This window comes from Trichoplusia ni, chromosome 15 (genome assembly GCF_003590095.1).
Source record: "Trichoplusia ni isolate ovarian cell line Hi5 chromosome 15, tn1, whole genome shotgun sequence".
NCBI classification, from domain to species: Eukaryota; Metazoa; Arthropoda; class Insecta; order Lepidoptera; family Noctuidae; genus Trichoplusia; species Trichoplusia ni.
In genome coordinates this window covers 10747037-10759493 of record NC_039492.1, presented here as the reverse complement: position 1 = coordinate 10759493, position 12457 = coordinate 10747037, and the positions used below count along the sequence as shown (strand labels likewise).

At 36.8% G+C, this 12457-nt stretch overlaps 2 protein-coding genes across 2 annotated transcripts; one reads left to right on the top strand and one right to left on the bottom strand.

Moving 5' to 3' along the window:
• Positions 1 to 390: 390 nt before the first annotated feature.
• Positions 391 to 2092, top strand: LOC113501306 (protoporphyrinogen oxidase-like). The gene has a single exon (XM_026882419.1). It carries the CDS (start codon positions 525 to 527, stop codon positions 1962 to 1964), a length of 1440 nt encoding a protein of 479 aa, XP_026738220.1. The 5' UTR covers positions 391 to 524; the 3' UTR covers positions 1965 to 2092.
• Positions 2093 to 3190: 1098 nt separating this feature from the next.
• On the bottom strand, positions 3191 to 7602 carry LOC113501285 (dynactin subunit 4). The gene is made up of 8 exons (XM_026882390.1): positions 7363 to 7602; positions 6459 to 6732; positions 6143 to 6297; positions 5702 to 5864; positions 4977 to 5160; positions 4598 to 4802; positions 4181 to 4323; positions 3191 to 3901 (listed from the first exon to the last, which is right to left on the bottom strand). The coding sequence occupies exons 1-8, from the start codon at positions 7489 to 7491 to the stop codon at positions 3688 to 3690; spliced, it is 1467 nt and encodes a 488-aa protein (XP_026738191.1). The 5' UTR covers positions 7492 to 7602; the 3' UTR covers positions 3191 to 3687.
• Between the last annotated feature and the right edge of the window lie 4855 nt (positions 7603 to 12457).

Here is a 12457-nt window from a genome sequence, read left to right as displayed (position 1 = left end):
AAAAAAAAAAAAAATATTAATGGTCGACTTTTTAAAAGATAAATATTTCAATACATCTATAACTTATGAATATGGTACATGATGTAGAAATGTGATAAGTGATGTCACACGGGACATTCACGGAACAGAAAAAAACTGGTTTTCTGTTTCGTGGTAACATTACATATCGGTACACTTTTGACCGACAAGTGAGGGCTAATTTCCATACGTTTTACCAACGTGTTTATCTTTGACTTTTTTATTTTTATAAAAAAATCAATTAAAAAAAAAATACATTTGTAGTGATAAAAAACTTCATTAAAATAAAAACTTAGATTTCTCTGATAGGTATGTAAAATACTATCTGGTAATGGTTGGTAAATAAGTGAAAAAAATCCTGTTCCGTGTTCTCAGCTGTTTTGTTATTGTCATCCAACTTACGTCATGTTTGACATACAAGCAGATGTCAAAACAAACAGTTCAGTTCAGGTCAGTAGGGAGAGGACATTATTAACAGTAAAATAATACGATATTTTCACTGAATCATGACTGCAATACTGGGCGGTGGGCTAGGAGGCCTATCTACGGGTTATTATTTACTCAAAAATAATATTAACAACAACAGCAATCTGAAATTATTCCTGTTAGAAGCGACTAACTACTGCGGCGGCTGGATCAAAACTATCCGAACCAAGGACTATTTGTTCGAGCAAGGTCCAAGAACTATTCGACCTAAAGGAACCACTGGACTGAACACGTTAAATATGATCCAAGATCTCGGTCTCAGTGAGCACATAGCACCCATCAAACCAGACCATCCGGCGGCCAAGAACAGAATGATTTATGTACGAAATAATCTACATATCTTACCTTCGAGTTTAATAAGTGTCTTCCAGAAGAATCAACCGTTCTCTAAACCCCTTATTTATGCTCTGTTCAATGATATTAAGTCACCTTATAAAGAAATGGAGGATGACTCAATTTACAATTTTGTTGAAAGAAGATTTGGTAAAGAAATAGCAGATTATGCTATATCTCCAATGATATGTGGTATTTGTGCTGGAGACGCCAAACAAATATCTGTAAAATTTCTAATGAAAACATTATTTGAATGGGAGCAAAATCATGGAGGAGTTGTGAAAGGATTAATGAAGTCGATGTTTAATTCTAAATCAGCAGGTGATTTAGAATTAAGTGAGTTAGCAAAAAGAGCACAGGAAGAGAAATGGAATGTTTACACTATAAAGGGTGGTTTGGAAACATTTCCTGATACTTTACATAATTATTTAGTTGAAAACAATGTGACTGTCAAACTAAACTCTCAAGTGGAAGAAATTGAGTTTGTTGACTCCAGCTCAGTGGCATTGAAAAACAATAATGGTATAACTCTGACAGCTAACCATGTTTATGCATCAATACCAGCTTATTCTCTTGCAAAGTTAGTTGAAAAACAACATCCAGTATTAGCAGAAAGTTTATATGAAATTCCTTTTGTAACTGTAGCCATAGTTAACTTATACTTTGACACAACGGAAAACCTTATTAAGCCCGCCTTTGGATTTCTAGTGCCCCCAATTGAAAACTGTCCTATTCTTGGAGTTGTCTTTGATTCCTGTTGCATACCTGATCAAAACGGAACTGTTCTAACTGTGATGCTTGGGGGGAAATGGTTTGAAGAGAAGTTTGGTGCCAATCCTCCTGAAAACATGTTGATGGAAATAGCTCTGGCAGAGATACGCAAGATACTGAAGATAAAGGAAAGTCCAACTGCTTCAAATGTTAACATTTTGAAGAAATGTATACCACAGTATGTAATAGGTCATTATGAGAGGGTAGACAGGATCCGTGAGTACATCCAAGTCAATAACTTGCCTATATCTCTGGTTGGCTGCAGTTATGATGGTGTAGGCATAAATGACGTTATTTTTTCTGCCAAAACTCAAGTGGAGGATAGTCCTTGTGTATTTCATGACAAACCAACATGACATTCATGAAGAAATGTTTCTACAACTTTTGGGTCTAATTGCTTGTCTTTTTAGGGGTGTGCATGTTTTTTATTACTGAGCATTTATTTTGTATATTTTTGTTAATAAAGGTTTGGTTTAAAATGCAATTTTCTTCTGAACATAGAGAAGCATCATCATCATGGGCCTAGCCTTTTCCCAACTATGTTAGGGTCGGCTACCAGTCCAACCGGTTTCAGCAGTACAAGGAGCGACTGCCTATCTGACCTCCTCAACCCAGTTACCTGAGCAACACGGCACCCCTTGGTTAGACTGACTGTCAGACTTTTTCAAGCTTCTGACTACCTGTAACGACTGTCAAAGATGTAGGAAAAACAGCCGGGACGCACAATTTAACGTGCCTTCCGAAACACGGAGGAACTCGCTATGAAAAAGATGGTCACCCATCTACGGACCAACCGCGTCCAGCATAGCTTAAACTGTGATCGAATCACTTATGCGGTTATAGCACAGCCACGAGCTCCTCCTGAACATAGAGAAGCAAGAAGAATAAAAATCGGGTCCATGTTTAAAATACTTTATTAAGCTACACATATGCAACCAAGCTCCAATACTGGCAGTTATGTATAAAATGTGCAAAATTAACAAGCTATCGATTATACGCACAATATTTAGTAATGAGAACTTAACCTAAATTATACCTTTATTGTTTAAATAGACTATAAAAATAAATACTTATGTAACTAAAATCTCCCGCGCAAACTGGAATTTAATATAATATCAAGTTAAGTTTAGGCACATAAGTATGATTCTGTTCATTCTTGCTCTTGTACCTAAGGCCGCCTATTCACAAACTACTCCATGGATCAGTTGGACTGCTATAAATAGTCTGTGTATGGTCAGCCTTAATATTAATTTTAGTATTTGATATAAAAACAGTACTAGCTACATCAGTGCTGTTAACAATACTATTAGTAACGACCACTCAATAAGTATTCGAAACAAAACCGTATTTAAATCTGTTGAATTTTAATTTGTTTTGATTGGTAGTCACCTCCAGTTCTCGAGTATCTATGAATCCCTTGGTCCTGCTTGACATATTATAATGCTTTTGTTTACCTGGCCGTAAAAAGACAAACAAACAAATCTTTTTACAGTTTCAATTCAATTTCGAAATAAGTTAAAATAATTCTTTCTTTAGGTAGTTAACTATGTTTTATCATATTTTTAAAATATTTAAGTACCTATTTCATGTTATAAAATTGATAAAACTTATCAACACAACCAACAACAGTAATCTCATTATAACTTCAGTAATTAAGTTAAATTTATTGATTATATTATGCTTCATCACTTACTCATAACACTATGTTTCTTTTTCTTAGACTAGACAAGTGTTGGTATAGAAGGTTACGCAGTTGGCTGATAAGGAAGTCTAGTTTTAACGTCGCGGTATTGTTCTCGTGTATTCAAAAGCAACAACAATATTTGATAACAAAAAGTTTTGTGTTGGTCTTATTTAACTTCATTTACTTTCAGTAATCTCTCGGTTTACCTGTCAGGAAATGAACGTCCTTTATTCATCTGAAATAAAGAATTACACCCCCGGCATATTATTAACAACTGTTTTCCTTATTAATTAGTCAAATGCGAAACTTCAGTAACATTGCATTGATTTGCGTGTGAAATGAGTACATTGATTAATAGGAGTTGATGAGCTAGGCTATAGCACCGTGAGTAGCGACTAGTTGGAGCTGACGGTGCCCAGGTCGAGCAGCAGGGTGGTGTAGAGCGTGTGGTCGCGGCAGGCGGCGGCGCTGGGCGCGGGCGGGACCGTGTTGCGGTACGAGTACTGCAGCGCGACCAGGGCTCTGGCCGGGCTGCCGCCCACGGCCTCCGCGCTCGTGTCCAGCTCCAGCCTCACGCCCAGCTTGTTAGACTTGCGCCATAAGATTATGCTGAAAGAGAGATTATTTAATACTGCGAAGATTCTTAGGCACCACGAAATGGTGATAGAAACTTGTTGATAAGACAAAAAAATTGTCTTAAATTTTGCCATATACTTCTGTCATGAACAGCTTGGATTGAAAATATGTTTTTAATCGAAGACACAAAACGACTGTGCGCTACTGAACGGGTTAAGCAATTCCAATTTAGTTTTGCCAAATAATTTGAAATGAAATAACCTAAAGTTGCAAAAGTATACTGTAAAGTTTGTAAAAAAAATGTATACTTACTCGTTGGTATCATGCTGGGCATCATCATCGTACTCTGCAGCGTCGTCGCGCTGCGCCAGCGTCAGCGTGACGCCGGGTGACGTCACACGACTCGTGGCTGAGATGTTCGGCTGGCGCTCTATCGCCTTAAACGCCGTCGTGTCCTAAAATTAAAGGAATATAATTGATGATCCTATTAGGGAAATGCTTTCACTATTTTTTTTATCAATAGAAAGGCCGAAAAACACATGAGCAGTCTCTTATGTGTCGAGAGCTGCCTGTTACATTAATTTAAACAGTTTAAATATTTATACAGTTTTCACATTGAAAAATTCAATACGCCACCTCCTACAACATTCACATTTATATAGCAACAAAGTAACAGAGATATAGAACATTTGACTTTAAATCTTCTAAGGCTCTAAGATCGATTTTCACCTTTTCCAAGACCAGTGACCTCTCCAGTGACTTGTCGATGCTCTTGGGTTCCTCCTTCTCCTCCGGCGGCGGGATGTCCTCGGGCTGCAGCAGTCGCAGCTGCATCTCGTGTCCCGTCGGGTTCGTCAGCTTCAGGAATAGAGCTGTTTTCTCACCAGGCTTGACCGGCTCGTGGGAGATTATCTTCACTTCGGGTACGTGGTAGCTAAATGATAGAAAACGTATTTTTTAGTATTGATTTTGAAGATTGGGTTTCGTGTTTGTGATTTGCAGTGTCACCCACGAAGTTTAAAGGCATAAAGTTTGTTTTATTTACAAAAAGATGTAATACTCATTAAGTATTCTATTGTTAAGACTAACTAGTCTAAGAAATACTTACTAAGCAAGCAGTTCAATCTTAAACTTGATGGATCCGGGGTTGTACTCGGGCTTGGTGAGGTTGTGGTCGCAGGCGCGGCAGCGCTGACTGCGCTTGACGCTGAGCAGCTTGGCGAGCGGGTGCAGGCGGGACACCGACACCGGCTGCCAGTCGGGGGAGGCCAGCCGCTGCGGCATGCTTGTTACTAACGGGCAGTATTGAAAATACGACTTTATTGCTGGAGTCATAAAGTCCAAGCGGAAATTCAGGGTCTTTAAGCCGGTGATTGGTTAGAAGAGAATAACAAGATATTTTGGTTGCTGAGCACATACAGTAATCAAATGAGTCCAGAAAACTGGTTCCAAATAATCTCTACCTAGAACCCAGTTTTATAAACATCAGCTTCATGCATATTAAATTTATGAATCAATATTGCTTAATTTTTGCATCTTATAAACATGAACATGCTTACGCTATTTAATATAAGAAATAAAGACTGTTTGTTAGTCAGTAAATAATATCTGTATAGATTATTCGGGGTTTTTCTTTTACGAATCCAAGTGACTTTTTAAAGCAGCTAACTAAACCTAAAACTAATAAATACATTTATCATATATATTGACGAAGCACATAATGTTCTTACCGACGCGACACCAAAACAAACAGTATCGCGGCGCAATGACATCTCAACGAGCTAACAAGCATTATTAGCCCTAAAATCTTCTTTCATCAATTTTAATACTAACTCTGATTCAAGTTGACCTCCTTGGTGAATATATCTTCCGGCAGTTCGTCTACCTCGGCGGTCGCCACGCTCGGCACGAAGTTCGCGATGGCGGAGGACGAGCTCTCGCTCGACGGCAGACCCGCGATGTTGCGTGCCATGGCGCCGGTTAGACCAGTCTTATCCTATAACAATATAAAATGTAAAATGCTGCACTATAATAATATAAAATGTTAAGATATATGGCGTAGTTAAGTGTTTATTACTTTTGTTAGTGCATGAAAAATTTAAAATAATTTATTTAAATTAAGTAAGATTTTAGGTATTTTATGTTATGTGACTAAACTGGAATAGTAATGAAGAATGAAAGAAAGTAGTATTAATATGATATTACATCAAATCAGGAATGTAAATGTTTATCAAACATAAACAGAATAATATTTACCTAAGATATGGTACTCACAGTTAGAGTGATGTATTTCCCTCTAATATTGAACTTCTTCCTCTCCCTCTCAATTTTCTCTTGTTTCTCCTGTTGTGCTATTGCTTTGTAGTAGTCTATGAGCTGGTTCACCCGGGCAGCATGGGGGTTGGTCCTTTCTGGCCAACCTCCTGATGCTAATAAACAGAAAGAGATTTTGATTGAAAACTGCAGATGTACCTAGATTCTCTATGACTTATTACAACAAAGAAATAGCATTTGTTTCAGCCAGAGGTGAACAAGAGTGTTAAGACCAAATGATTATTCAACAATCTCAGTACAGTAATTGTGTACTAACCAACAGGCTGATCTGGAATACCAACATCCCTGGAAGTCCATCTACAGTTAAAGCAGGACAAGTAATACATCTTCTTGGGTTGCTTGCTCTCAACCTTGGTGTCCCCACCAGCGGCGGGGTCCTGCAGCACCTGCCGCTGCTGTGTGGTGGCCCTTGTGGACAGAGTGTGGAAGCAGCTGGGGCAATCAAAGCAGCTGCTGCAGCGGTTTTTCTTAAGGCGAGCCTCGGAGGATGGCATGTTCTCCAGACAGTTAGCACAGTAGTGGGAGTCCACCTGGAATATTTAAGAGGGTCATTTTCAATTCTGAAAAATGTGACAGCCTTAAGAACAGCTTTAATATATAAAATATATTAATCAATTTCAATTTCCATAAAAATATGTTTTTATAAAATTGTGGATACATTTAAATTTGGAGGTATAATATCAATGTATACAATTTTGTATGAGTAGTATAATGTATTTTGTCTAGAAAGGTATTTGTTACTCAGTGGCATTGTTCTAAAACATGTGAAAACTGAGTTGTTTATTATGTTAGTAGGTTTACTTCAAAACCCAGAAACATAACAATGACATTGAATCATCTTATGTCCCAAGATCATGTATAAGGCACCAGACTACATTTCATACATGAGAAATAATAAAATAGCAAATATGTCATCACAAGACAAAAGCATAGGTGCAATTCCGTTCTCGCTATACTCATTACAAAATAATACTGCTCTAGAAAAATGAATAGGTGTGTCAAGTTGAATTTACAGAGAAATTTTAATGAGAATTCTCACAGCATAATACTTATGTCATGCTCAGTAACGATAACCCAGATAACTTCAAAAATAATTCAAATTAAAAATTTGCAATTTTATTACGTATTTATACAGTAAAAACTAATAAAAAGTGGGTTACCTCATGACAAATGCAGAAACCGCAACGTATTTTTAAGCAATGTCTGCAAAAATAAAGACTCGTGATAGGTTTCAACTGTCCACAAGAACATATATACTTCACATAATCCGGCTGAGTTAAATAAGCCATGTTTTTTCCTTATTTGATTTCAGAAAACAGAATTCTTCATGCAAATACAAATAAGACTACAGAACAGTGCAATTCAGTGACATTCGCGTTTATTGACAGTTGACAGAGAGGTGACGTCATTTCAACCAGTTCAGAAATCCGATGCCTTGTAGCTAAATGTTAATACAAGTAGAAGAACATAATAAACACGGATATTTATATCTCATTCAAAAAATTGGTGTTTGTTCAATTTATTTAATTAATTTACACTTTTTGAAAAAAGCTAACAAGGATAAAAATGACTTAGGTGTACGATAAATAGAAAATTCAACTACACCTATTAGTGGGACTCATTAGAGGAGAAGAATCCTACTTTGTTTCTTGAAAACAAAACGACTCCCACCCTAAGGAATTTTATCCTTATGTCGCCTCAAAAAACGTTCAAGTCACATTAAAAAAGATACTCAGTCTCAGAGCAAGCCGTGGATCACATAAACGCTTGTCCACGGCGGGGTAAACAGTGGATCTGGCGTGGTGACCTCAACCACTCAGCTTTCTGTGCAGTCCATTTTAATTACCTTAAATCAAGTCTAATTGATGAATGAATATCGTGGGTGCACTCTACCATAGAAGATATATCGTCTTTTTCCGGTTTACGACATACTTACTAATTTAGTGCAAGCATGTATCCTCAATTCCTTCAAAGTGGTATGTATATTCAGGCTGAAATCACAAATCAATAAATCACAGTCCACGTGCAACCTAGATATGTCAAATGATTTCCGAACAAAATGAATGCGTGGATTCTTCACACGCAAGGCCGTGGTGCGAATGTTAACCGACGACACTGGGACGGATTCAGGGCGACAATTAATTAGGCTATAAAATTCCTTAATTATTCTTAAATATTATCTATACTTCTATACTAATATATAAAGCTGAAGAGTTTGTTTGTTTGTTGGAACGCGCTAATCTCAGGAACTACTGGTCCAAATTGAAAAATTCTTCTTTGTGTTGCATAGACCATTCATCGAGGAAGGCTTTAGGCTATAAACCATCACGCTGCGACTAATAGGAGCGAAGATACAATCATGGCAAAAGTGAAAAAAACAGGGCAGGTATAAATCATAACTTATATCTTCTACCCACGGGGACGAAGTCGCGGGCAACAGCTAGTCTTTGCTATTATCGAAGAACCAATGATCCTCATAGGTGGCTGACTCGCTCTGGATGTGGAAGGTAGACTACCGATTGTCGTGGCCCAACTTACACTGGTCTAAGGACTCATCTTCGGATAGCTTGAGTTGAGTTGAGTTTGTTGACGGAGATACAAGGAAAGGTGGTTAAAAATTTAGTTAGTTAACGAAAACTAGTTATGATTGCGTGATTGATTTCCTGATTGTTTAATTGGTTACTTGCTCTTTAGACCGCTCCATCGCTTACGATGATATTAATATCAATTAAGTTGCCAATTTCGAGACTTATAAAATTTTGTAAACTCTTAATCGATGTTCCTCGTTAATTAATTCTAATGTTATTATGTTCTACATATGTTTTAAGTATATTTCTATAATGAGCTTTCTATTATATTGATTAAAGGAATCCCTGCAACACCTTCGTTAAAATTAAATTAAACGTCCCATACTAAAGTAAACATTACGCAGAGTAACTACTAACTATATCCGAGGCGTGTCACGTGTGCGGGCGACTATATTCCTCTGGCAAGCGACCGGGATAAGAAATAAGATCGTTTAGGTGGGTCCTTTCAGAACAGTACCATTCACATGTTCTGTAGCAGGCGTTCTTGGAAATAATAATCCCATGGACCTTGTGAGCAAAGAACGAATGATAAAGTTTATTATTATTAAATTAAGGGCCGATTCGGATCCGTCTCTGTACAAACTGTTTAGGTCTTTTAAGGTATGCCAGTAGGAACCCCGTCCAGCTTCGGACCTGCTTTCTAATGGCGTAATATATTGCGAAACTGATCGATGGAACACTTATGTCATGTATTAATTACTACGAACACCGTTGTTTATGATTAAAGCCCTTTTTCCGATTCAGTTCTAGCCAGACATAATGTTGTAGTTTTTAATCATTTTTTTTAACGTTTATGGTTCTAAGTAATTTTGTTCTTGTATCACGTTGTTCATAAATGATCAAGTCCCAAGTAGGTACCTACAAGAAAACTAGACTCTTGTCCTACGCGGGAACCGAATCTACGACACTTGATTTGGCGTTGGCCTATACTACTCGGATATCCGTGCTGTCACATATTGAATAGATTTACTTACATGATTAAAACCTTATTATAGTTTCCATGATGTCTGCTGTTCTTTCTTTAAAAACCTTCCTCTATCAACGGTCTCGCGGTTGATAACGCATGCCAAGGGCCATCAGTAACTTTTCCCTTCTCCATATTTGTTTTGTGTTACGAACACGCATGACAAGTGACATAACTGCAACGATAAATATAAGCGAGTAAGCGATAATCTGATGGTGGGCTTTGGATAAGAAACCAAAGATCTAACGGTACATGGGTATGGTTCGGTGAAACAGTCTAATTTGGCTCTTAGGATATCTGCAAAATATTGTTAAATTAAAAGGTTTTTAAAGCGTGTGATAACCAAGTTTTATTAAGACAGTATATTGTGGTTTTCTGCCGAACGAATTCCTCTCCCAAATAAGGTCACATCGAACAACCTTTTCAATGTAGTTTCGACAGCAAAACAAGCCTTTTTTTAAGGGAGAATAAGTTAGAAAAATATAGTATTTTTATCGCTTCTTTGAATAACAAATATTTAGTTTTAATTAGATATCTACTATCAACAGCTTTGACAAAGATAAAAGAGTTGTGATATAATATTGGTTTTACATAGATCCGAAAATTGTGTTCGATATGACCCCTGCCTCGTTGGATCCGTTCACTATGCTAATTACGCACGTAAATCAAAAACACAAAATCAATAAAGTAATAAAATATTGCCGTATTACGTGGATATATGAAATATTGAGCTTACCTACAAATGGTATTTATAATGTTTCATAATGCAAACGTTTATTTATAGGCGGGTAAATTGTGAAGACGTCGTGGTATATTATGTTGATTCTATTGAAATAGTTTCTGGGTTTATCCTGGTTATAACGTAAAGACTGATCCTGGGCCTTTCTCAGGTCTTTTCTTTACCTACTTTTTATTTACATCTTACCGTGTATCGGTTCTTTCCATTGACTTGTTATATGTATTGATATCTTATGAGTCTGTGTAGGGACCGTACACTAGGCCTCCGGCTTTGGCTTTTCAGTAGCGGCAGTGTGCCATGATTCTTACAAGAATAAACGTCTCATCCAAAATTTTGATCCGCTAAATGACTAGGTTGTGACCCGGAAAAGATTGCATTGGAAAAATGCAATACCTACATGCCATGACTCCAGCAAGCGTATTGAGTATTGTTCTGCTATAAAAAAATAAAGGAAGTCAATACTTGTATAAAATGTTCCAATGAAGAAATATATCCATTCAACTTTTCCACAACTTTCCGTTGCTTGTTTACACATGTGAGATGACATAATACATCAGCAGTAACAATCCCAGGTCTGAGTTTGCAACACAACACGTGTGATCCTATCTTACGTTAGGCACCTTTACAATCGTACATCTTAAATAAACAAATGTCACTTTACTTTCTCATTAAACGAGTGAATGCGAGTGTTTTATCGAAGTGCGTTAGTTGAGCAACAATCAACAATACTTTATCTAACATGACGGAAATAATTACGATGCGAGTTTGTTTGCTAAAAACCTAAAAACTCGTGATTTCGTCACGATTGTTCTGTCAATAATCCTAGCCGTTAACTGAGAAAAGATAAAGGAAGTTTTAACTTTCTAATTAATGTTGTTTATTTTTCAAAACAAAAATTTACGTTTTGATTGTGATGAAACCAACTGCTAATGAGATGTTTCTTCATTAGCAGTTTTATCGGTAAGAGGTGATAATTAATTATCAGCGTGGGTTATCCGATTGTAACATCAGGAAATTCTAATTAACAAGCTTAGGTTAAATATATGTACAAAAACACCAAAAATTTCGGTTTAAAGATTAACACATCAATAGGTTTAAATCAAAATAGGCATTAACTAAGTATGACATGTCCTATTCGTTGAGCAGTATTTTTGAGTATACAAAATCGGTTCAGGGGTTCCTGAGATCACCGTCTACTAAGCGGCAACGTAACAATGTTAGTACCTATGAAACAAAAATAATAAATTAAACAAATAAAATAAGTATTTTTGTATCGGGTTGAGAAATACATTAAACTAAACTGAAATAATGACAATAAAAAAAAGAAATGTAGAAATTATGTTTTTCGTAAATTGCCTTTCCTTTTGACATCTACCTACTCGTAATTTCTTTATGCGAAATAGGCAAGGCCAAACGCCGAATTATCTACGTGAGCAAAATATATGGTAAGTTACACTAATGTAATAATATATCGCGAAGAAACGCGAGAAAATTATAAATTACTTTTATTAGGTTTCGACATCTCGACAGGTGTTTGTCGTCAGATCCTGCTGTTTATTACCTGGGTAAGACAGGCAGGATTTTCCTGCTTTCCGCAACTTGTAAGGGGAAGCTTATTTAAGCTTTTGATAAATTTCTTAATCGATGACAAAATACGATTTAATACCTACCCACTTATGAATCATGAACATGATACCTATAATGATAAACCAAGTTTAACCAAGATGCTTATTACAACTCAACCTAAGGAATCCTTTGACCTTCACTTCAAATGATTTTGAAACGCTACGCAACTTTTCAACGTGAGTCAATCTTGAAAAAACCCCGCACATTAAAAGAAAGGAATACAAGGTCATAGTCTCAAAGCCTTCTCACCCGACTGCTTCAGAGGAAGGGTAATGTTTCTCGAGCGTTTGTATTATATGTTTAGGACTATGTATGTATGTTCATTTCTGTGGTAAGTC